Genomic DNA, 26,391 nt, shown 5'->3' on the forward strand with positions numbered 1-26,391 from the left:
GTCAAATTACATTCAACTGTGTTATATGGAGTAGTGTTTTTAGTAGACTGTCTCTCTCATGCTCGCAAATGGGGTGGAAGCTGTTGTGGAATGGGGGATGAATAAAGGTGCATCTTATCTTATCTTGTCTTAAATGTAAGGAACTATTCAATATAATGCAGTCCAGTTCCAATCCATCACATAATAAGTGTGACTTAAAACAATGAACATATAGTTGAATTTGAACCGATCAGTGTCACCAACACCTGAACATTACACATTTTAGAAAGGTGGAATTCATGGCAGAGCTGTTGTATTGTATTGCATCTGATTGTAGGATTACTGACTCTGACTCAGCCGCAGGGTAAACAGATTTGACATCAAACTTTCTATATGCATAATCAGTGCAGCCTCTGAGACCCCAGCTGCCCACCTTAACATGCTTCTTTTAAGTGTTCTTTCCTATAATAACTCTTGTTACTAAGCCAATGAAGTTTGTTGTGCAGTTTTCCTTTTCTGCCTTTTGAGAGAATTGTGTGTTTCTTGTCTGTTGCAGATGCTAACCATGAAGCAGCAGCTGAGGCCATTGAGAACATGGCAGATGCAGTCACGCACGCTAGATTTGTCGGAACGGACCCTGCTAGTGATGAAGTCGTCCTTATGAAAATTCTACAGGTACAGCATGCTTACATGTGGTACCTACAGAAATGTTTTTTTTACAGTGACAACAACATTCAAGCATTTCTATATTATTCATCTATTTAATTTTGATTGTATTCATAAATATTTTGATGAAATAAAATTGGAATGCTATCTCTCATTATATTGCCATATCAAAAGAAATGTATCATATAATGCACCAAAGTGTCGAGGAATGAGTCAGCGGTGGTGATACTATCCAGTAGTGGACTATCCATCCATCCATTGTCTATACTGCTTATCCATAAGAGTCGTGGGGTGGCTGGAGCCAATCCCAGCTTATATTGGGCAAGAGGCGGGGTACGCCCTGGACTGTTCGCCAGTCAGTCACAGGGCTGACACATAGAGACAACCATTCACACTCACACTCACACCTACTGGCAATTTACAGGCAAAAAGAAAATATCTTGATAACTCAATATATGTCTTGGCATTAGTTGATTAGTAGTATAGCAGGATGACACATTTTGCAATGAGTTCCACAACCATCAGCATGGATTTACAGAGGTGTCCATATTTTCCCCTCATGCTCATAGTAAATCCCAGCATCTGTGTGGGTGGTGAACTACGTGTTTTTCTAGCTCGTTTTTGTGGGTCCACAATGTTTTTAGCAATTCCGGATGTGGAGCTCTATTTTCGAACTGTATTTTCCCGTCCTGGATAAAAAACACATCCATGTAGCTGATTTAGTAGCACTGTGATTTCACTCCACAATTCAATATCCTAATCTCAGTTGCTTGTTTGGTAAACTTGATTGATGTGACTCTGGATTTTAGTACAGTCATATTATGCTGCGTTTCAGGTCCTGAGGACTCTGCTGCTGACACCAGTCGGTGCTCATCTGACCAATGAATCTGTGTGTGAGATCATGCAGTCCTGCTTCAGGATCTGCTTTGAGATGCGCTTAAGTGGTGAGTTACATGAAACGCTATTTCAGATATGTCATATACTGTATGTCATTCTGAGGAAGACTCATAAGATGAGTTTTTGGCCTTCCAGTAACATAGTGGTTCCCAGCCTGGAGTCCCAGGAGCTGTGACATAAATTTTATTTTTTTATTCAATTGTAACATGCTAGAGATGTAACAATACAATGTGATACCATAATAAAGTCGTACTGACACGTTTGTAGTTGTAGATGCTGGCTGTATGCATTAGGTGTTTTAAACATGCTGTATACTGTAGCTGTTTCAGTAAAGTTGTAACAGAAAGGGGACTTATGTCGTATTGTGTGTAACTTTGGTTGAACAATAAATATCGGGCATGGAATTAATCTGCAAATGCTTCAGTACAAAACGAGACTAAACATTTTTATGGATGGCAGTTTTAGAGCCACGACAAGGGTCACAACTGCATCTTGTGCTATTTTATGGGGTAGGCACAATGGAGTGACTGAAATGCCGACGTGAAGGCACATTGTAGAGGAATTCCAGCATATTCAACAGGTTTTGTCAGGACCAGTACTGTTTGATTGATCCTGGCCTTGTAATGACAATAAAAAAGGAATTTCATATAACACATGTTATTTAGTGACATGTTTTTTAACCAGCACTCTGCCAGTTGACACTTTTCTAGCTCTCTTTGATGTATCTTGTTTAAATCCCCCTTGACTTTTGTCTAAATGTTTAAATGTCCTCCTGCTTCTCTATTTCATTCTCTTTGGTTCTAATGTCTGTTTCTCTTCTGTGTTTGCAGAGCTCCTCAGGAAATCAGCTGAACATACACTGGTTGACATGGTGCAACTACTGTTCTCTAGGTAAATGAATGGGACAGTGGTGGATAAAGATGGGGAGAAGTGTTAAGTTAGACTGGCCAGATATACCCCAATGTGTACACTCCTGTAGGGTAGGACTCCGTTAAAACCCATGTTACTCTTTCATATTAACACAAAATTCTTGTTTGGGGACTGTTTTTGATTACTAGAATTAAAGCGTGGATGTGATGGAAGTGATGAGTAGCTTCAGACCCCACATCTGAAGTTCTCTCACTATAGAAGAGGAGCAGGCCGCACTGCTGCTGCTTTCCTCCATCACCTCTGGATCATAGATTGGCGGTTTTCTGCATTTCTATCTCGCAGGCCTCATTATTCCCCTTGAAGCTTATGAATTTCATTTTGTACTGTGCAGAGAGTCAATGGGGCACTAATTCACTAATGCCATAACATGATTTCTCCTTTGGCATTTAGCATAAGAGCTACACACACACACACACACACACACACACACACACACACACACACACACACACACACACACACACACACAGAAACCACTCTGTCGAGATGCATCAGAGTGCCAGTCACATTCAGTCACAGACAAGGGGATGAGCCAATTGAGCTTCACGTTGCATGATCTGCATATAGATGAAGCTGGTATCTGCTTCAACAGCAAAGCTCTGATCTCCATAAATACTAAAAACCATACCTACACACACACACACACACACACACACACACACACACACACACACACACACACACAGGCATACAGGTAGGCACAGCAAACCCTCACAGAAGCAATCAGGTAAATCAGTCACAAAAAGGCTTTCTGCTCATCTGAATGAGAAGGAGCACACGTGGAGAACAAACAGAGCTCAAAATGGAGTTAAGGTGTTATCCACTTTCTCTCTTAAGGCGTGTATGTCTCCACCAAGACTATTTGATGCAGGATTTGTCACAAAATGATGGGTTATCTTCCCTCCAGTAAAGTCCAGTGTTGGTTTTTGCCAGGCTTGTCGCTATTTACTGACACTCCCTCTAAGCATTCTTGGCCTGTTTCCATTTATTGGCAGGATTTGTATGGCGCCTTGTTATCATGTCCTCTAACAAGATTTTACTACGTGGGCATAGAAATAGAAAAGCACGGCAGCCACGGTCATAAACAGAGGCATCCCTGCACATGAGCGAGAGATGTAAATTTAGTGTGGGCTTACTACTACATTAATCTGATCCATCCATCATCACACACACACACACACACACACACACACACACGCCCAACATCTTATTTTGCTCATGTTCAACTCCCAGCCCCCCACTTGTCCACAGACCCTGGATAATAGAGATGTGAGAGGGCCTGAACTGCCCCCCTCCACCCCCATTAGACAATAATGAGCAGCAGCTCTGTTCAGCTCCTTAGAAGGAGTCTTAGATTGCCTGCTGAAAGTATTAGGTATGTTAATCTGTTGGACCCACAGATCATCCAATAATCGTGCTCGCAAGACAACACTCTATTAACGCTGAGTTAATGTCAGGAGGGGGCTTTTTTTGTCTCTGCATATGTGTGCGTGACTGGCTGTGACATCTCATTTTCTAGCAAAGCTTTAGAGTCCACAGAAACCTAGTGACACACACACACACACACACACACACACTCTCTCTCTCTCTTTATGTGATGCCTTGAGAACAGCCATCATTGATCATCAAATGCTGTGATATTGCCTCTTAAGCAGCTTAGGACAAGTTCTACATTCCTCTCGTATTAATTGTTTGTTCTATTTTGGGTTAAGAAAATGCATTAAAGGGTAGTATTGCACTTCCATGGAGTTTGGGGACTCGAGTCAAAGCGGTAGAGGCTGTGATATACTGGTTTAATGTAACTGCTTCCACCATCTCAAATGTGAAAATCGTATAGTTTAGTTGTCTTTCATGACAGTAAATTGAATCTCTTTGGGTTTTAGACTGTTGGTCAGACAAAACAAGCTATTTAAAGATGTCAACTTACTCTCAAAACTTGTGATGGCCGTGACATTTTTACAGACCAAATGATAATTGATTAATCATTAAAATAATCAGTAGATTAATTGTAGCTGCAGTGCTACTGACTTTTAGTTCCCAGAATGGATCAAGCTCCAAAAACGCTGGATAAGTTGCATTGCATGTTCTGATATTTACACTGTAACGTACTGATGATTGATATATCGGAATAGTAAATCGATCTAAGGTGTACACAGTGTAAATAATTATTAGTATTACAATATTTTTCTACTGTTGCTTATTTTTTCTGTTATTGGTTATCTTGCCCCTGCCTTTGTTGCTGCTGTAACATGCAAATTTCCCCCGATGGGGGATCAATAAATTCCATCTTATCTTATCTTAAAGAACATTTCAAGGAAGAAATTTTGTCAGTAATAAATAAAAGAACTGGAAAAACAGCCATGACGGAATAAGTAATAGCCATGATGACACTTTGCACTAAAAATCCTAATCTTATGACATGTGGCCAGCTACAAATGTACTCAAAATGCAATAAGAATAGACTTGGATGTGATGGCTGAAGCCACATTCAGAGGTGTGGTGAATTAAAATACAACAAGACATCATATAAAGACATCATGTTTATGCTAACTGCTGCCAGAGTCTTAATAGGCTACACCTTGGGACTTGGCACTGGCTTACGCCTCATTCACCCCAAATCACTCAACCCAGTGAATAAGTAATCTCTGCATTTCATCCAGTGTTCACCATATATGCAGTGTTTGAGTTCTTTTTAAGATGGCAACATACTGTACCATTACACAGATGTCTCAAGCTGCAGCTGTAAAACATTCACAGTTTCATATTCACTTAGGAAAAGGGCACGTGTAGGTGGTATAACGGCTCTGACATGCTCCTGAATGAAACAATTTACTCAAAAATATCCTTTTTCTCTCTACATGGCCTATACATCATGGACATTTGACATTTGGACCAGCAAGTAACAATAACTAAATAAAAGAAGACACACCATAGAAACAATAACAAGCTCCTGATGGCACTACAACATAATTATTTTGAGTCACAAAGTCCTAATTTGGAGTTTCCTGTAGCTATAAGAATGATACATGAGCAATAGTCTGATTTATGTCATTGTTTTCCCAATGACTTGTGTCTTCATTAAGAGTGAGTGTTATTTTTTCTTACAGACTACCACAGTTCAAAGAGGAGGCCAAGAGTTGTGTGGGAACCAACATGAAGAAGGTAACAGGACTGAGATGTTGAATGTGTGTTTGATCCACTATTAATGTGCTCCTTTATCTCCATGTCTTGGTCTTTCTCACTGTCATTGTGCTGTTTTCAGCTGTCTGTCTGAATGTTTTTGTCGGGTCTGTGAAATACAATTAATAACCTGATAACATCCCTAAACTGAATGAGAAATGTGTCAGAACTAGCAAGATCAGCCACATTAACCCTGCATATTATAATCCGTAGTACGTGACTTACAAGATTTTAGGTAAAATCATCTTGATTCATTTAACAATGTCATGAATCATTCAAAGTCTGAGAAAACCTTTAACAAACTTATTTATGGTTTATTTCCTTCTCCTAACAATGCTGCCTGCTCTTATTTCATTTTGGCCCTGTCAGTTTAGTTTCACTTTTTGGAACGTTTGGTCTTCGCATTGAGTTGCCCATCTTTCTGTGTCTGTGTTTTCCTTCCCACAGACCCTATTCTGTATCCGGGACACCCAGGATCTTATTTGTGCAGAGCAGCGTAGAAACACAAGTCACAATGGCCTAGAGAGGGTACTTAACTGTCCCATGTGATTGGCCTACTGGCATAGTGCACTGATATAGGCAGGATTAACATGGCTTTATGGTGGGAGTGCATGAAGGTGCATTGGGTTGCTATTGAAGCCTGGTGGTTTTCACGGTTTGTAAGATGTTTTTCTCATGCCTTCTCAGGTTCTTGACAGTCCTCATTGAATTAATTCCAGCTTTTTTATTATTCTACACTTACTCATTCTAGTCGCCTTATCTAACAAAAATAAGAACATTAAGGGGTAGAACTGGAGTTAGGAGCATTTCTGTCAAAGTACTCTAAGTATCAAATTTTGCCCTTTAAATGTATCTTTAAAGGCAACTCATTACCAACTTCCCAAGTTGACATAAAGTTAATAGTTTAAGGAACATCTCCATCACCATTGACACGTTTAACCCATAGTTGAATTACACTCTTTATTTTTAAGGCCACTTGTATCTCTGGGAAACACATGGAATTAGTAAGGGAAGTAGAAGTCGATGAGACATATTTAGGTAAAATAGCTGAAATGACCGTCAGTACAGTATCAAATACTTACACAAATATGACCATGACTTTACCGTATGCAGTGGATGGGACAGCCCCAAGCAGGGCTAGGCTGAAACTGGCTTTTAATATTGTTTCTTTCAACTTCTCCACTATTGTTTCTACTCTGTTTAACTCTGAATTTCCCTTTTTGCCATTTTGCTCAAATGGCTGTCATATTGCTGCTGTTATAAATGTGGAGTTTATGTGAGACCTGCATATTGAGCCGGAAGCAGTTGCTCCAGCAGTCTTTGCATGCTGTCTGCCTGTCTGCTCTCACTGCCTGCTCATTAGCTGGCTCCTCATTTTCTGGTGCTGTCTCCCAGCCATGGTCCTAGGGACCCCCTTGCCCTGCATGTGTTAAATGTTTCCCTGTTCTAACACACCTGATTCAAATGAATGGGTCATTATCAGGCTTCTGAAGAGGCTTGATGCCAAGTTGAATTGAATCATTTGAATTGGGTGTGCTGGGAAAGGGAACCATGTAAAACATGCAGTGTAGTGGATCCTCAGGACCAGCCAAGTGGTTAGAGCCTGTTGTGGCCGTGTCTGTGTCTCCAAACCCTTTGCCCCGTTTGGAACCCACATTCCTCCCATCATGCATAAACAAATATGCTCAAGTGTGTTTCGTGTTTGTCCCACTGCTGGCATGTTACCCATCACTAATCATGGGCACCTGCCCGCTCCCTTTCTTTTCTGAGGCTTACAATATCTTGTGGAAAAACAAACGAGTGCAGGTAAGGAAGATGAATTTCAGTATTTAGGCTGGAAAATCTCTCCCAGTAAACTTTCCCTTGTCCTTTTTTAAGACTACCCTCCTGCTTCTTTAGTCTGTAAACTTCATTAGAAGGAAGAACTTGACGTGCTGTATTTAAGAAATAATCATCTGTAGAAAGATGAGTCAGGATGGCCTTGATCATGTTAAACATAGTTCTTAATGACATGTCTGTGCTTGTGAATAGTCACATTCCATTTGTATTATTATTACATTTTATTTCTAATTGTATCATTTTTTGGGTTTACACCCTCTTGCATATGTCTCAGCTGCTGTGTATCATGCCACCCATATGCTTTCCTAGCTGATGCAGAACACAGCATGTCTCAGCGGTTTTTTCTTTGTTTATTTTGTAAAGGAAAGCATAGATTTGGTCACAAAACAGATTTATTTTAAAATAACAGCACCCATATCAAATCAAAAGAAGTGGCAGTGGTGTCTCCTACTGTACAGTGTTTGTGTGCATGTACACAATGTGCTTTTTTTCTGTGCGTTGTGTTATGAAAGTGCCTACTTGTTAATGGACAGCTGATGTGTTCACTTTATACCGTGATCAAAAATCAAAGAAGATGATCTCCTTTGACCTTCTGCTCATCATCTTCCTAGAGTGAGATACATCACTCATTTTGCAGAGCACTGTGTGCAACTACCTTTTTTGTCTCAGTTGTTAGACTCGATGGTTACAACAGGTGTATGTTTGCTTCAGATATTTAAATTTGCTTTATTTTGTATGACTATAATTAAGGTGTTTCTAAAGCATGTTTTACAAGGTAATTAGTGTTAGTAGTGAATCGGAATTTAAGAAAATTAGTCCTTTTGAGCTGTGACAGTTCTGAATGTAGCTTTGATAATGATGTGAAAGGGAAGATATGGATTCATTTTGAGACATTCAAAATGAATGTGATTTTGATTCTATACATTCGTCTTCCTTGTCAAAACTTGAGACCAACATCACATGCAATGCAACTTAACTGCTGACAGTTGGTCAGAGAAATGTGTGCGTTATGGCAGTAGAGACTAATGTAGCCTTGATCTGATAGCCTCAAGCAAAGGTGAGGAGCTACAAAGGGTCTGACGAGCTTTTTAACTCCAAACCAGTTCTTTCATGTTCAAAATTGTGGCCTTCTGGCCTAACCGACATTGACCTTGGTGCACTCTGTTCCCTCTAGTTGAAAATGCGTGCCAGTGGGATGAGTGAGTCATCCAAATGGAAAAAGCAGAAACGCTCGCCAAGGCCGCCTCGCCACTTGGTCCAAAGTCCCTCAAGTCAGATGGACCCAACCCAGTCCAGCACCCTTAGCAACAACAACCTTTCTAGTAAGAGAGATGCTATTGTAATAATACTAATAATACAATCAGAATTCAATGTCCTTGTAGGGTTTTTTGGCAACAATTGTCTAATGTTGACTGTATTTTGCGGCAAATTTGTACATTAGAAATCTATGTTGGACCATACATATTGCTGCTAATTTTTACATGATGATTTTAAATGCAGACATAGCAGCAGTGTACATTTGTACATGCAGGTGAAAGGTGAAACCACCGTGTTACACCATTGTATGACTGCGTCTTTTCCCTATTAGGTGGTGTCCCCTTCATTGAGCAAGGCTTGTGTAGCTCCAGTCTACCAGCTTCAGATAGTGCTGGTTCGTCCATTTCCAGCCCTACAACCACAGATAGTGGGCTAGACGCGTGTTCTAAAGCCACCTCCAGGGAGGACCTATCTGACCTGGAACAATGTATCTCATCTGCAAACACCCCAAGCAGTGCTGCCACACTCCCTGGGATGGACCCTGGCTCTCTTGACGCACAGGTATGGCTGTTACGAATATCAAATCAAGTTCAGTTCTTACACCACAATTTACACAGATATTTTTTTTTAAATCAAGATTTTCTATCTCCATGTTTATTTTGGGACATTGTGTCTATTGTTGGTGGCTCTGTGTGTGCACTCATGTAATGTTTGTGAGATCCACCATCTTTCCCATGGAGCTGGTATGTAACTTCAGCTTTCATCTTAACTGTGATCTGTTTCCATTTGCGTGTAGTCTGAGGGCAGGCAGAGAGAACCAGCTCAGTCAGCCTCAGTAGAGTCCATCCCTGAGGTTGTAGAGGAGAAAGAGTCCATTACAGAGCAGTCAGACAGCACCTCAGTCCATGACATGGACTACGTCAACCCCAGAGGAGTTCGTTTCACACAGTCCACACAAAGAGACGGTGAGAATACTGAGGGTTTAAAAACCATTGATTGTTCTTGTGCTTTTACTTTTGCGAAAAATGTGTTGTTACTCTTGATGCACAGTTTACAAGCAAACAGTTGCAGTTCTTCCCACATTGGGGTAATTTTCTTATTATTTTCTTCCCCTGTAGGAGCATCCCTCATCCCTTATGGCCTGCCTTGTCTAAGGGAGCTTTTTCGCTTCCTGATCTCTCTGACCAACCCCCATGACCGTCACAACACTGATGCTATGATGCACATGGGCTTGCAGCTGCTGACTGTAGCGCTTGAGTCAGGACACATTGCTAACTATCAGTCTTTGCTAGGACTGGTCAAAGATGAACTCTGCAGACATCTCTTCCAGGTAAGGTGTAATGTAAATGAATGCTTGTAATTGCTGTATGTATTTATGCAGGATGTATTGTTGATCTTGTTGGATCTTCTCTCTGCATTAGTGACACTTGCTATGAGAAGGTTTTTCTTTTGTTTTGTAAATGCTTTTTGAACTAGTTTGTCTAATTCAAAAACTGTTTGCACTTGGGATTAAGAAATGTGTAGCACATGTTAGCAGATCTTTCCACTTGGCCTTGGTTCACTTTAGGCTGACACCTCTGGAATCTGCTTTGATGGAATATGCAAATTATTTCTCTGATTAAGACATTTGTTTACCCTATTTATGCTATACTGTTCTTACCATGATATGATGGGCTGTCCTGGCTACTTACTAGTTCAAATATTTGGTACTGGTTACATATGAGAAACACCAAGTATCTCTGCCACTTTGTGCCATCCATTACTTGGATGAGAAATATATAGAAGCTGAAAGGGGTTCATTGTATTATTTCTGATATTGCAGAATGTTGCCTTCAATAAAACAATTATTCAATAACAGTTAATGAGTGAACTTGCATCAAGAGCAAAAATCTCATTCGGAGAAAGCTGTACTGATTTTCTATATTAATATTTTGATGTTATTTCTGTGTGTTGCAGTTGCTGAGCGTGGACCGCATGAACCTATATGCTTCCTCCATACGTGTTTGCTTCTTGCTTTTCGAAGGCATGAGAGTACATCTTAAGTTTCAGCTTGAGGTACAAATGTAATTAGTTTGTTCATTTTCCCATTTTTTTTATTCATTAAAATATTGCTATGCTGTCCCATCTTAACTTACTGGTATGCAATCCAAAGGGTAAAACTGATTCCAGTGACCTAATAACCATTACCCTGTGTGCTGAAATGGCAGATGTACCTAAAGAAACTGATGGACATCATCACGTCAGAGAACATTAAGATGCCCTATGAGATGAAGGAGATGGCTCTGGAGGCACTGGTCCAGCTGTGGAGGATCCCCAGCTTTGTCACTGAGCTGTACATCAACTATGACTGTGACTTCTACTGCTCCAATCTGTTTGAGGACCTCACCAAGCTGCTGTCCAAGGTAACTTCCCCTTATGGGATCACTCTAAGCATTTTGATGATAAAGATTTTAGAATTCTTGGTATTCAGCATGATTTTTTTTACATAATATACTTAAGACTGTGGGAGTCCTTGTTGATGGGTCAAACTTCAAGTCAAGTCCTTCATTTCCATTTTTTGAAACCTTTTGTAATGAGTCTTTTAATGATTGACCTTCAAATAATTGCATTTCTTCTGTCACGATCTTGTAGTACAAGAAGTAATGCAAAATTTCTAGGTGGGTGAACATTTATGCTATCCACTCTATTTTGTCGTTTTAAAAGTTCTTCACCACTGATTTGAATTTGAAGGTTATGTGCAGGGTTTGGAGATTCTTGAAAAGCATTGAATTTAGTCACTTAAAGGCTTAGGACATAATGAAAGCCTTTTTGTGAAACCTCACACCCCTACAGTAGCTCGGAAGCTCTAAAGGCTAAGTGTCAAATTTCACAAAAACCTCAAGTCAATTAAATTAAGTCCTTTTTTTGGTTTTCTGTTCACTGACGAGTATGTAAAAAAGGTACGTAATTGCATTCCATGTGGCAGAAACGCCGTTTTAAAATGTTTTATTGTGTTGTGAAGACTTCATCCAGATGGTGAGGACTATGCCTAAAGCTATCAGTCAGGTTTTAAACTGAGAATTAGACTTTATGAATCATAGATGGTTTTATAAAATGAAATGAATTCAAAAAAATGTTGTTGTTTGTTCACTTGCTACAGAATGCATTCCCAGTGTCAGGGCAACTCTACACCACCCACCTCCTGTCACTGGAGGCTCTGCTCACAGTGATTGACAGCACAGAGGCCCATTGCCAGGCCAAGGTGGTCAACAGCACTGCTCAGCAAGAGCAGTCAGAAGCACCGCTGACAGAGGGAGAAGATTCTGCCAAAAACGAAACAGACACTTCAGCTGGTACACACATCTCTATTGTTTTTACTACTTGTAGTCCTCTCTTTGTTCTGATACTACTGATATCACTGTCTTTTTTGGTCTTCATTAAGTTTCTTTATTTTGGTATTGCATACTTCTTGCCCTGTTGTAGTAGCCTCTGACGCTAAAAACAAACACCAGCTGACCAGGCCTCTGCTGACTTCTCCACCATGATGCAGGCTTCAGCACTGAATTTGTCAATCAAACCGGAGCTGTTTTTCTTTATCTGATGGTCTCTTCTTTATTGAGACCACCAATCAAACCATGTAGAAAGAGTATCGGCTGAAAATAATCAGTGGCTGAGTGATCAGAGCACCCTTAACAGAGCATATTTTTCTTTTGTCTTCAGATCCTAATAGACTAGGTAGTACCAATGGTCTGAATCTTCCACAAGCTGAGAATGCGCTAGTGTGTCCACCAACCAGTGGACATCTGATGGCAGAGAAGATGAAACTGGGTAGACAGGATCAAGGAGACAATGACACTGGTGAGTGTTATGCATAGTTTTAACGTCTTCCTAAGCGTTGGGATAGAAACTCTTAGTTGAAGCTAATATTAATTTTCATTTCTTCATCCAGCTGAGAGGAGAGCCCTGAAAAAGCCCCAACGTTTCTCATCATGTTTACCTGATTCCGAAGAGTTGATGGAAATTAGAACGAAGAAAAAGGTGAGAGATATTGATTAATCTGGATTTGACATTACACATCCACAGCCAATTACGAAAGCAACTTTTGCACTTCCAACTGCAATTTTTTTTGTCATGTGTCCAATGTCCAGCTGCTGATCACTGGCACAGAGCAGTTTAACCAGAAGCCCAAAAAGGGAATCCAGTTCCTGCAGGAGAAAGGCCTCCTCAGTAACCCCATGGACAACCGCCAGGTGGCCCAGTGGCTGAGAGAAAACCCCCGACTGGACAAAAAAATGATTGGGGAGTACATCAGCGATCGCAAGAACACAGACCTCCTGGACAGCTTTGTAAAGTATGGTGAAATTCCAGAGAACAATGTGCATTTGCTGATCTTTTAAATGTTATTTTCCACTCTAGGCTTGAAGGGTGTACAGGTTTTGGTTACCATGAAACAATAGTTTGTTTGTGAATGATTAGTAATGTTATTAGTTTTTAGCATCAAGAAATTTGAGGTTGTTTTAATAATGTGAATCTTTTTCGCAGCACATTCACATTCCAGGGGCTTCGTATTGATGAGGCCCTGCGGCTCTACCTGGAAGCCTTCAGACTACCTGGAGAGGCTCCTGTCATCCAGAGACTCCTGGAAACCTTTACAGACAACTGGCATGTAAGGCACAGTTCTTCATGGCTGTGAATCATTCGGGTTTTGACATTCAGATTAATACAAGATTAATAGAGAAGATTGATAGAGAACAATTTTAGCAAAACTTAATGTTACAATTGTAACCCCGCTTCTCTGAAATCCGAGGGAGGTATCTCACTATGGGAAGCACCTTCTGGCGTGACCAATCACGGAAGCTCCAATGTCACCACATCTGTCTGGAGACAGACCGATCAACCTGAATGGGCCCACCTGGCCCCCTTTATAAGCGCCCGTGGCACCCGACTCTGCATTCTCAAGCGTAGTTTCTTCCACGTACTACACACATGCAAGTAGGGCAGTATTGTGAGGTACCTCCCTCGGTTCTCAGAGAACCAGGGTTACCATTGTAACCTAAAGTTCTCTTTCAAACGTCCTTCGGTATCTCACTATGGTAGACGTAGCCCACTGCCGGATTGCATTCTCTGAAGCCCATAACACCTCGACCCAGACAGGGTCTAAACCACACACCACCCCTTGGGCTTAGCACACAGTCAACATGAGCCCACACTCAGTACTGAATGAGAAAGTGATGGCACTGTCACATCCAGGCGGTAAAACTGAATGAATGTGTGTGGGGATGCCCAGCTAGCAGCCAATAGCTCAAAAGGCAACCCAGATAGTGTCTCCGAAACAGTTTGCAGGTCCCAAGAGGAAACTATTGGTTTAGAAGTAGGCCGTAGTCGGCGGGCTCCCTTCATAAACCTCATTATTAGCGAACGCTGTCCAACAGGTGCATTCCCAAAACCCAAATGACAGGCTGATATAGCGGCCAAATAAACTTAAATGGTGGAGAAAGCCTTACTATTGTCCAATAAATCTCGCATGAAGCATAACATTTCCCGAACAGGACTCTGAAAAGAAGTGACGACCCTCTCATCGCACCATTTTTCAAATAAGCACCATTTCCCATCATAAAATCAACACGTAGACGGCCCCCCCTTTTGCTCTGAATAGCCTCAATTACCTGTAATGGGAGACCCCATTACCCCCTCTCACGTACCAAGCCCAAAGAGCTAGTCTTTCGGGGTGCGGGTGAAGAATCTGACCGTGTGCCTGTGACAGAATATCACTGGTAAAAGAATTAGTGAATGGGTGGCGCTTTTTACTGCAGATTTAAATCTGAAGCTGTGAACATAACCCCCTCCAGAGCAGGTTGCATATGCAGCATACTATGGTGATCTAGCCAGGTTAAATGGGAGCCAAGTTTTAACACTGACAACTATGGCTTTAGGCTCGACATACCTCTCTAACACATTAATGATACTTTGTGTATGAATAATGAGCACCTGGAAATGAATTAACAGGACATAAATAGCAGAGGGGTGTACTACACTCATATCCTTACACCCCCACACACCTTTTTCTTCCATTTACATCCAGCAAAGCCCACCTGGAACACTGTCACATGAATCAACCCTCCAGATTATAGTAGTAGGATGACATAAGTGTTAACACAGATGCACACTCAAACACAATGATAGGCAAAGGACAAACACGAGGGGGCGGGGGGGTATTTGACTTCTCAGAATAGCAGGACAAGCCATGTGACCTGGAAACTATTTCTAGTAATGTCCTTTTCTTAGGCTGACGACATACGCACAAACAGTGGCCTTGAAAGAGTTGATGAGTAATTTTAGACAGTGACACTGTAAATCAGTTTTCCACTCTGTGGAGCCACTCTAATATCAGCAAACTGTGCAAGGTGAGATTCAGTCTACAAACAAGGTTAGCTGCTCCACTGGGACTTTAAGCCTCAGGAGATGTACCGTTTGTTGTCTATATTATATGTTCTACTATAAGTTACAATGTGTGCTATATGTGTTTATAGAAAGTGAATGGCTCTCCCTTCATGACCAACGACGCAGGCTTTGCCTTGGCCTACGCTGTCATAATGCTGAACACTGACCAGCATAACCACAATGTCCGCAAGCAGAACATCCCCATGACTGTAGAGGTGAGTGATCTGTCTCTCCTGTTCTCTCTCTCATACACAAACACACACACACACACACACTGAATAAGTAGTCCCAATGAAAACTTGGTCTGTCTGTTGTTCAAAGTAACCATGGCATTATTTCTGGAAAGAAGCATCTGTGCTGACTCTACCAACATGCTTACTCTGTTAAATGATGACAAATATAATAGGAACTTATAATTAAACTAATACCTCTGATGTGATATAGAGGCTAGGATAGAGTCATCTTCACCATAGTCGGTTTACTAATGGTAGTTATACTAAGGAATCATAAAGGATTTGTCACTCTGGATTGGTTTTATTCCTTTAAGAGCTGCATCAGACTATGAACTAACATTAGTATCATGCAGGCAGGCGTAGCATTTCATTTCATTCATTTTAGATGACATACAGACACTGTGTTCGAACACTGTGTTCAGAGATACTAAAACAGTTGCCTTGATGGTATAAATCTTTGTTCTTTGTTACCTTTTCTAAATTTGGGAATTGATAAAGAATCTGACCGATATGCATAATTGATGATGGCATTGGTATCAATAAAATCTTATCAAGTTCCATCCCAAACTAAGATGCACGTATGTAAACAGGGGAATAAAATATGCCTTTTTGTTGAACAAATGTTAGTTTGCAGATTTGATTCTGAAAAGAGAAAAGGCTGAACCGTGTTCATATGTCTTTTTTTCTCACTGGGACATGCCACTCGTGTCTAATGGTAAAACATTCCTCTGTGAGTGCTAGCATTTGCCCTGGTGCAGTTTGGCAGCTCAGAAAGCCAGAAGCCAACAGCTGTAGCCAGTGGTGGTCTATTCGAGAGTTCAACTCATCCTAAACAGGCGGCGAAGGGGAGGAGAAGGAGATGGCAGGGACGCCTCTCTCTGTCTCTCTCTCCATCTGCCAGCTCTGTTTTTTCTGTCTTTGACTGACAGCACATGAAGACTAAACAGAGTCTCTGGGGCAGCTTGTGAACAGTTTGTGGGTGGGCCAGTCTTACTGACAATGGCAAGCGCTTACTTTCTATTTCTTCCTGCCTCTGTCTGTTTTATGTACACATACTTTGTAGAACTGATCATTCCTGAGTTGAGTCATACCTCATCATACAGCTGTCGCTGTATGTTGTTTTAAATTATCACTACACATTCCTAAAAGGTCAGTTGCGGTTTTGTGAAGAAGGCTTGTTGACCAAGCTCAGACAACAGACAGAGGCTTCCACACAATAGTTTTGAGAGTGCCAATAAAAGTGGCGCCTAGCACTTCAGTTATTTAGCAGCTTGCAATGTGTAGTATTTACCACAGCATCTGTTGGCAGAGGGTTTAATTTTGAAATGGGAGAACTATGCCCAGCATCACTGTGTGTAAATCAGATCCTACACCCAAGGATCTGACGATGAGGACATGTTTGTGTTGTGGTATAATGTTAAATTTGACCATAAAACACAGCATGCTGCTCGATTTGACAGCTTGTGTCATCGCCATCATTACCAGCGGCCGCTTATAGAGCTGCTCTCTGATAGTGAGTTGCTATATGTGCAACAAGTGTGAGACAGTGCATATCCCTGATATGTAGCCTCCTGCTTTCTCTGCCTCTTTCTGCCGGTGTTTATTTTTCTGTGTCCCTGCAGAGAAGCTCCAGTTTCCCCCCTTCCTACCTGCAAGTAGGACAAACCTTGACTAGTCAAGGCATAAAACCAGGCTTTGAGGTTGTCCATCATCGCAGAGTGGTTATGTTTATTTACACAGGGCTCTTGGCTCTAATCTGTTTTTCTAACACTGCTACTGAAGTGTATTAAGTAACACATAACACTTGTGTGCTTCCACGCAAGGCCCTTATAATTGTTGGTTGGATGCTTAGTTAATGAAACACTGAATGCCACTGAGGCTTGGGTGTGTGAGCTAATCTCCTGTGTTGAGATGCATTGACAGAAGGGTCGATATTGGAAAAATGTTTCTACCAGAAGCACGTGAGATGTTTGACTGATGTTCCTACCAGGAAACAGCTAATGGCACTGCTTTTTTCTTCTTTACAGCAATTCAAGAAAAATCTGAAGGGAGTAAATGGAAATAAAGACTTTGACCAGGATATGTTGGAGGATATCTACAATGCCATCAAGTAATCTGCCATCTTGCTGCAGCGCTCAACTGACTTTCATTACCCAGCATTTCTGATTAAGCTGAGAATTATGACCTAACATAAAAATAAGACAATACACATTATTATTAATGAATTAGAATTATTATTGGTCTATAAAATGTCCCCTCTTAGACTTGTTTAACAATTTAAGATAAGATATTCAATTTCTAATGAACAGAAAAGCAGCAACTCTTCATGTTGGAGAAGCTGGAACAGGAGACTGTTGGGCAATGCTGCTAAATAAACTAGACGCAGACACTGACACCGTCATGCCGCATGCCGTCTTAAAAAAATCCATTCATAAGATTTGATGAAGGATCACTTTCTAGCCTTTTCTAGAGCCTGAATTCACGAGTAAGTTGGTGTTACAGCTGCTATGTTTTTTTCCTCTGCAGGAATGAGGAGATTGTGATGCCAGATGAGCAGACAGGGTTGGTGAAGGAGAACTACGTGTGGAGTCTGTTGCTACACCGCGGCGCCACACCTGAAGGTGTTTTCCTCCACCTACCACCTGGTAGCTATGACCACGACTTGTTCACCATGACATGGGGTCCCACCATCGCTGCCCTCTCTTACGTCTTTGACAAGAGCCTAGATGACAGCATCATCCAGAAGGCCATCACTGGCTTCAGGTGCACAATTTCAAAATCCTCAGCAGCTACGGTGGTGGAAGAAGGAGCTACTTTGAATAAGGGTTTAAGTGTACAGCCACACAACGTCCTCTACAATTTGACAGTCCTGCCTTTACTAAATCTCCACAGCCTTCAGTTGTTTGTAGTTATTTTTTCCAATCACAGGCCACTTTAGCTTACGTTTCCAGCTGACAGGTTCAGCTTTGCTTGTTGTGCTGTTGGGTCAGGGTCAGGATGTATTTGCTTTGTACAAGTAATTTGCCTCTTTTCATTATTAAATTGGAAAAACGTCTACAGGATGCTATGCAGTCATTAAAATATACATCATTTTATATTTACTATGGCTGGTATTGAGTTGTATCATAATTTACACCACCACAACTGAGTGTCTGAGATTTAGGTTCAGTGAAATGGAATGAAATTCATCTTCCCGCATTCAGCAGTTGACCAGAGGCTTAACACTGAAATCCTTAACAATACAATATGTTTTTAGGGGATTTGTGAAGTTTTAAGGTGGATAGTCATATGTTTCTGTCTTTGCAGGAAATGTGCAATGATAGCGGCTCATTATGGCTTCAGTGATGTTTTTGACAATTTGATCATCTCCCTCTGCAAGTTCACCACCTTGAGCAGTGAGGTAAGGCCCTTTCAGAAAAAGTCCACCGCATACTGTTGTGATAATGCGGTCCAGTGTGTCCTACCAATATGGTATAGTGTAAATATCAAACTTGAGTTTGCTATTAAACAGCTGTACATATTGTAATGTGCTTTCATTATTGGCATAAACTGTCCAAAATTGCTGTTGCAACAGAATATCTCTGCTGTAGTAGGCAATTGCTACTGTGAAATGCCAAGTGACAGTGCTTGACATATGCAGCTTGATGATAAAGACCTTTTGTTTTATGTTAGAGCCATTTCTGTGAGACCAAATTTCCTTCCTGAGACTATAAAGACCATTTATCACATACTGTAAATAAATTAAACTAATGATGTGGTTATGTAGACAACTTTACATCCTATAACTGTAACAGCCAACATTGTATGAGCAAGGATGCATAAATACAGTAACTATCAACATACAGTTGAAACCAGAAGTTTACATACACTGTATAAAAAGACACATAACCTTTTTTTTTCTCACTGTCTCACATCAAATCAGAAAGTTTTCTTGTTTTAGGTCAGTTAGGATTACCAAAATTATTTCTATTTGCTAAATGCCAGAATAATAATAATAATAATAATGAGAGAGAGAGAAATTATTAGAAAATGTTTACATAGTCAGTCATGTCATGTTTACAAGTCAGAAGTTTACATACATTTGCTTAGTATTTGGTAGAATTGCCTTTAAACTGTATAACTTGGGTCAAACATTTTAGGTACCCTTCCACAAGCTTCTCACAATAGTTTGCTGGAATTTTATCCCATTCCTCCTGACAGAACTGGTGTAACGGAGTCAGGTTTATAGGCACACGCCTTTTCAGCTCTGCCTACAAATTCTGATCTTGGCTGATTTCTTTTGATTTTCCCATGATGTCACACAAGGACGCAGTGTGTTTGGGGATGCTTAAAATACATCCACAGGTGTGCCTCCAATTAACTCAAATGTTGTCAATTAACCTATCAAAAGCTTCCGAAGCCTTCCAAATCATCATCTGGGCTTTCCCAAATTGTTTAAACGCATAGTAATCTTAGTGTATTTAAACTTCTAACTTTGACAAAAGTAATAAAAATTCTCTCTCTCTCATTATTCTGGCATTTAGCAAATAGAAATAATGTTGGTAATCCTAACTGACGGAAAACAAGAAAAGTTTAATCTGATTTAATGTCAGTCAGTGAGGAAAAAAAAAGGTTATGTGTCTTTTTATACAATGTACGTAAACCTCTGGTTTCAACTGTATCTGACTGAGGCTGGTGTGTCTTCTCTCCCTGCAGTCTGTAGAAAACCTCCCTACAGTTTTTGGCAGCAACAGTAAGGCACAGACAGCAGCCAAGACAATGTTTGACCTCTCCCATCGACATGGCAACATCCTCAGGGAGGGCTGGAAGAACATAATGGACTCCATGCTGCAGCTGTTCAGGGCCGAGCTCCTGCCCAAAGCCATGGTCGAAGTCAGTATTCCATTTCTAAACTTAACACTATCTTTTCCATTGTTTCAGCGACTGGATAATGTCTGCTTTGTGATAGCTTTGCATGCAGAGTGTGTGGATTGTACTTTCTGTTTGAACGAAAGAGACATGACATGAGACATGCATTCTGTGGCTTCTGCTGCCACCTTATGTTCAGTGCTGAAACACTGTGCTTGTTGCCTCAGGTGGAGGATTTTGTGGAGCCGAATGGGAAAATTTCTCTTCAAAGAGAGGAAATGCCTTCAAATCGGTATGCACAAATCTCATCTACAATCTACTGATAGTCTATTATTAATTCTTCTTAATGTTGAATTCCTGAATCGTTGGGTCTCTCTCCTAATTAAAGAGTTTGGTCTAGACCTGCTCTTTGTGGAAAGCATCTTGTGAATTTGCGCTATATAAATAAAGATTAATTGATTGATTAATAGATCGATCGATCTATGGAGTGCTCTTTAATTCCTAAAAGAAGGAGAAATGTATTTCACAAAACAATCCTGACTAATGGCGCCGAAAAACAAAAACTAAAAATGTTTCTCTCCTGTTGCCTGTGTAGCGGAGAGTCTGCGGTTTTGAGTTTTGTCAACTGGTTGACGTTGAGTGGAGCTGAGCAGTCGGGGCTTAGAGGACCTTCCACGGAAAACCAGGAGGTCAAGCAGGCAGCAATCCTCTGCATAAAGGTGAAGTTATGATGTATAATCAAGCATTGATCTCCTATATATCAGGATACTGACATCCTAACTAATTTTGTATTAAACACATTTCAGTTTTAGAAGTATTAAAATGCAGTAGACAGTTATGAGAGGTCTCATGTTTTCGCCGTGTTAAAAGCATGTTTCTTAATGCATAATAGTGTTGTACATCCAGGTTCCTACTGCTTAACTATACGCTAAATTAGAAATCATTTTCTTCATGAGCCACTTTCAATGCTTCTGGCTAAAGTCCAAGATACCCTCAACTGATGATTGGACATACAGCATTCAGTGTCTTTATTATAGATTGAATGACTTTCTCCACAAGATATATAACTGGACAGATTTGTTCTTTCAAGGAGATTTCTTAAGTAAGTTATTCAGAGACCTGTAAATGAAAACATTACCTTATACTTTTTTTTCCTTTTCTTTCTGTGCATAAAAGCATGGTTTTATTGAATGCATTATATGTATAATGTCTTAGAGCATTTCAAAAAGAACTTACATCAGCTACCAAAACTGGGAAGGCTTGCTTTGTTTGTTTGTGTTTTTTACATTTCTCCTAAAGGTCTTAAGCTGTATACTTTGTATAATGTATGTTAAACCTGCATGGTCAGATACTGTTCACTTGATAAAATGTGTGACTTCTCTCTTTCTAGCAATGTGACCCAGAAAAGCTGATCACAGAGAGTAAATTCCTACAGCTGGAGTCTCTACTGGAGCTAATGAAGGTCATTATAACTTTGCTGATCAACATATACATTATACTGTAGGTCATAATTATCTTGTCATGTATTGATTTTAACTGCCTGGGTGGAAGTATTTCCTCAAGGTGCAGTTTGCTAGTAGACAAGGCAACAAACAAACAAAAACGAATGAGATTTTCCTCCTAAGGCTCTGATATCAGTCACCCCAGATGAAGAGACTTATGATGAAGAAGATGCTGCCTTCTGCTTGGAGATGCTGCTGCGTATTGTTCTGGAGAACCGGTAGGAAGCAGAATCTGTCAATAATACCTTTACAGCGCAGTCATTTTCATTTTTAATCCAACGAGCATCTCTTCCTCCGCCTGTGTGTAGAGATCGGGTGTCATGTGTGTGGCAGACAGTACGTGACCACCTCTGCCACCTTTGTGTCCACGCCAATGAGAACTGCTTCCTGGTGGAGAGGGCTGTGGTGGGACTCCTTCGACTTGCAATCCGCCTGTTACGACGGGAAGACATTAGCTCTCAGGTACAACCAACACACACAAACATAAACTCACACGCTGGCATGCGTGGACACAAACACTACCGCAGAGTTTATGTGAAAATGCTGCTGAATGTACAGCTTTCATTTCAGTCCTCGTGCCCTGCGTGTGCGTTGACCTATGCCCACATCACACTTTTCAAGGAGAACTGTTCTGTTCCCTCATGAGCAAACCTGATAATGGAGCATGGTATGCGATATGTGAGACAATGAGTGAGTCAGGATACAGCAGTTCTGAATGCTGGGACACGTGCAGCCCAGCGCGCACAAACAAACCCAAGTACACTTGCGAGCTTGAGAAGATGTATAAGCCGTATTTTATGAATGTTTGCACTAAGCATTTAAGATGTACATTGGAGTAGTGATGCAGGAGGACTGGTTGATGCCATCTTTGAAGAAAGAGCTACAGTACAAACTTTCTAAAGCCGTTCCCCAAGTCTACATGAGCGTTTGATCAATGAACCACACTGCTGTAGTGGGTGACATGTTCCTTCATTACTGTGAACACACACCACATTTAATTTAGACTCAATCCTGCTTACATCTCCCTACTGGCAGAAATACTCACTAGAGCATCAAAGAGAAAAGGATTAACATATTATTTGGTTTCATTTTTGACAGGATTTGTTGCCAAAGGAATCTTTTTATGACACAAAAAAACATTTGACACAATCAAACTGTCCAGATGTTATTCTGATCTGAGCTTAACACATTTTTGGTCAGTAAGGGATGAGGCATGTTAACGTACAGTGTAATATAGTAAGCCTTTCAGAGGTAGTAATTATTGCACTGGAGTGCACTAGATGGTCCAGGTGTTGATGTTTTTGTCCACCCTACTTTTCCAACTGGAATACTGAACACTAATTGAGTAGAAGCTCCTCTGTGGTGTCTAAACAAAGACTTTGTGAGATGTGTGCCGATAAACAGGTCATTTAATGCTGGCCTGACCACATATTAGGAGAGTGGCCTACATTTAAACTCCAGGATATAATACTCAGAAATCAGCTTTACTGCACATCCCAACATTGTCTTTGTGTTTGGTTTATGTTTGTTTGAATGTAAAAAAAACCGATAAAACCTTCTCCCGAAGGTCCAATATTTAGCTAAATGCAAATGGCCTTGGTGTGCATGAAGACAACCAAACCCTGAGAAAAGGCCGCTCTCTCTTTGTTTCTCCTGCTCTGTCTTTCAGTAAACGTGTGTGAAAACACACTGTTTAGATTTGGCTCCCTTTATGATGCCCTAAGGGGATCTGTGAGGAAACAAACATGTGACCTGGAGTAGGTCACTTGTTTTTTTCCTCACTAATGCCAACTCATGTTGTAGAAGAGAGCAAAGTTCTAAATTCTAAGTTCTTATGTGTTCTAAAACGGAGTAGCAGCAGCCATGTCTGGTATGAGAAAAAGAATGTGTTTTTTGAACTTTAAACCATGTAAACCTGTTCTAGTAGGACCTCAAAATAAAAGTAGAAACTTGAAAATGAGCTGAATATGGGACCTTTGATACAACATCAATCAAGATGGATTAAACATTTCATTCATTTACCTGAGGATCTACCTTTTCCTGTTAGCAGACAATTCAGTCGCATAAACCTATTCTTGCTAATGATGACCAGGAAAAAGAAAGGAAGATTTATGATGCCTGTTCATGCATGTCAAGACATTTTTGACACAATTCACAACTTCACTGGGCCTCTGTACAAAATAGTTTGGTTTCATTGCAGCAGTTGTTTTTAGATGATGTTGAAACTAGATTATTCACTACCAGAAAAATATAAACAAACCAGGGGGAGAAAACATTTTACAATTTGTGTCGTCCCAGCAAACAAAACCTGGACACACATCTGTGGTGTTGTAGAAATCATGGAAAAGAAGCAAGCTGAAATGGTGTATCTTTTGGATTCTGTCATGACACCGTAACAGAAGAGTAGTCTGGTATTTCTGAATCTTTTACCTTCTAATTGAAGGTGAAATTGACAAATGTACGATGTACTTAAGAGATCCATGTACGTTATAGCGAGATGACCATTCCATCTCTGATTTGGGCGGCTTTGATTGTGCTTGTTACCAGATTGGCTGTTCCAGCCGGTTCCTCCAGTCTTCACATCGAAGTGTCCTTGGGAAGACACTAAACTAAAATGCTCCTAAAGCATAGCATTGGTGTGTGACTGTGTGTGAATGGGTAGTTTTCTCCTGAGTGCAGGGTTGGCAACCTCTCATCACTGTATTAAGGTGTGTGATGTGTGTGTGCGAGTGGTCAAAAAGACTAGAACAGTGGTGTACAGCCCATTTGCAACATATTCTCTCTCCTCATGTACCCACAGGTTCTCCTCTCCCTGCGCCTCCTGCTCATGATGAAACCTCACGTCTTGTCACGGGTCAGCAGGGAGGTGGCCTATGGCCTTCATGAGCTGCTGAAGACTAATGCAGCCAACATCCATTGTTCAAATGACTGGTACACACTCTTCTCTCTGCTGGAATGCATTGGAGCTGGAGTGAAACCTCCTGCCTCTTTCCAGCTCGCTTCCCCCACTACTGACAATGACACAGGTTCGTTATTTCTCTCAGCATTTTGACTTTGTGTCCGAGGGTGATTTTACACTGATGAGCACATATTAAATTCAACCTCAGTAACACACGGTTTGACTCTACTGGTTGAATATACAATTTGATGTGTTAAACTAGTGTTTCAAGTAACTACTTCCAAGCCAAAAAATAAATAATAGACAAATAAGCAATTCACTGTCGCTCACCAGAACTGTATTCTTAACACTGTAGGGAAGATAGTATTATTTACAAAACCCAATTGAATAGATGAAATGAATGGAAAATCTGTAACATTTTTCAGGAGACTTTCCTTTTAGTGCCAGTGAACGTGAGGGGTTGGGGTTCGTGGATTTATGACATCCCATGACATATATCTTAAATCCTTACTACCTTTTACCGAAAGGAAAAAGACAATGTCAGTTTTTGATGCATGAAGTTACAAAAACCAATTCCATGCACCTGCTGTAAAGGAAATATCTCAGTTCTACAGGTTTACCAGTGGTTCTGAATTCTAGATATTAAAATGCCGTATTTTTACTTTTAAACTTTTCACGATTTGTCCTATTTGGGCTATTTACAGTTAGGCACTGGCCATCCCTTAAAGCAGTTCAAAGCAAAATCCCATCTCATGTTTGCAAGAGATTTATTGGTTAGGTTTTTTAATGGATTTGAAAAATACCTTAAAGTTGTAAAATGAGCAGATTGCATCATTGAGGGCTCAATCAATTGAAGCCAAGTTATACAAAACAATCAAGCAGCATTGAGAATGAAACTGTATTTTTGTGCTTTGTGTCTCCAGGAGCCCAGTCAGATAGCGAGCTGCCATCTCATCATCCTAGCGAAGTGACTTTAGAACGTGGCTACACTTCTGACTCAGAGGTCTACACTGAGCACAACAAGACCAAGATCCCTCGCTCAACAACAGACGTAGATGTAGCAACCAGTGGATGGCTCATGGTCAGCACACACACACACACACGCACATCTACCTGCATGATGAGCAGTGAGATATACTGTATATGCTGGATGTGTAGTCACTGAAACACCCTCACATTTGGTCAATATCAAATACGCACCAATGTGGTACTCCAACATGAAGAATACATTTTACTTGTATAGAGCCTTTGGAAACAGTCAAAGGCCAGAGGGAATTGAAGGTCAAATAGGTTATGTCAAAATCTATAAAGACCTGTTATTTCTAATTTCTGTTTTTAAGAATGTAATTGTTAAGGAAACTGATACTTGATCCGATTCTGATGCATGTTTGTATTTGTGTGATTTCTATTCTTTTCCAGGTTGGAAAGGATGACCTGGAGATGAGTAAGACCCCTCTAGTTAGCTCTAAAGCTCAGCTGAATCACCCACTGGTCAATCAGTACAGTCTGACACTGGGTCAGGACCTGGGACAGCATGACACCAAGTCTCTCATCAAGTGTGTGGAAACGCTGTCTTTTATCGTCCGTGATGCTGCCCACGTCACCCCTGACAACTTTGAGCTATGTGTTAGAGCCATACGGGTGTTTGTGGAGGCCAGCCTCAATGGAGGTGAGACATTGCAATACATTTTTAATTACATAGGAGTTATTTAAAAGACTAAACTTACCAAAGGGAGTAAAA

The 26,391-nt window shown here is 40.7% G+C and overlaps 1 protein-coding gene across 2 annotated transcripts in view; it reads left to right on the forward strand.

Annotated features, from left to right (window-relative positions):
• Positions 1-26,391, forward strand: part of gbf1 (golgi brefeldin A resistant guanine nucleotide exchange factor 1) — a 94,341-nt gene that overhangs the window by 55,319 nt on the left and 12,631 nt on the right. For both annotated transcript variants that reach the window (XM_070841653.1, XM_070841654.1), the window contains exons 5-32: positions 536-654; positions 1,481-1,589; positions 2,373-2,433; positions 5,580-5,634; positions 8,666-8,813; positions 9,080-9,309; positions 9,545-9,713; positions 9,867-10,078; positions 10,705-10,803; positions 10,956-11,150; positions 11,888-12,080; positions 12,448-12,585; positions 12,677-12,765; positions 12,876-13,078; positions 13,270-13,393; positions 15,258-15,383; positions 17,429-17,511; positions 17,928-18,164; positions 18,708-18,801; positions 20,097-20,273; positions 20,477-20,541; positions 20,845-20,968; positions 21,640-21,711; positions 21,875-21,969; positions 22,060-22,213; positions 24,552-24,777; positions 25,574-25,731; positions 26,070-26,319. In XM_070841653.1, the coding sequence (XP_070697754.1) occupies positions 536-654; positions 1,481-1,589; positions 2,373-2,433; positions 5,580-5,634; positions 8,666-8,813; positions 9,080-9,309; positions 9,545-9,713; positions 9,867-10,078; positions 10,705-10,803; positions 10,956-11,150; positions 11,888-12,080; positions 12,448-12,585; positions 12,677-12,765; positions 12,876-13,078; positions 13,270-13,393; positions 15,258-15,383; positions 17,429-17,511; positions 17,928-18,164; positions 18,708-18,801; positions 20,097-20,273; positions 20,477-20,541; positions 20,845-20,968; positions 21,640-21,711; positions 21,875-21,969; positions 22,060-22,213; positions 24,552-24,777; positions 25,574-25,731; positions 26,070-26,319 (4,005 nt within the window). The remainder of the gene's footprint in view (positions 1-535; positions 655-1,480; positions 1,590-2,372; positions 2,434-5,579; positions 5,635-8,665; positions 8,814-9,079; positions 9,310-9,544; positions 9,714-9,866; positions 10,079-10,704; positions 10,804-10,955; positions 11,151-11,887; positions 12,081-12,447; positions 12,586-12,676; positions 12,766-12,875; positions 13,079-13,269; positions 13,394-15,257; positions 15,384-17,428; positions 17,512-17,927; positions 18,165-18,707; positions 18,802-20,096; positions 20,274-20,476; positions 20,542-20,844; positions 20,969-21,639; positions 21,712-21,874; positions 21,970-22,059; positions 22,214-24,551; positions 24,778-25,573; positions 25,732-26,069; positions 26,320-26,391) is intronic.

Source organism: Pempheris klunzingeri, chromosome 12 (genome assembly GCF_042242105.1).
Source record: "Pempheris klunzingeri isolate RE-2024b chromosome 12, fPemKlu1.hap1, whole genome shotgun sequence".
NCBI classification, from domain to species: domain Eukaryota; kingdom Metazoa; phylum Chordata; class Actinopteri; order Acropomatiformes; family Pempheridae; genus Pempheris; species Pempheris klunzingeri.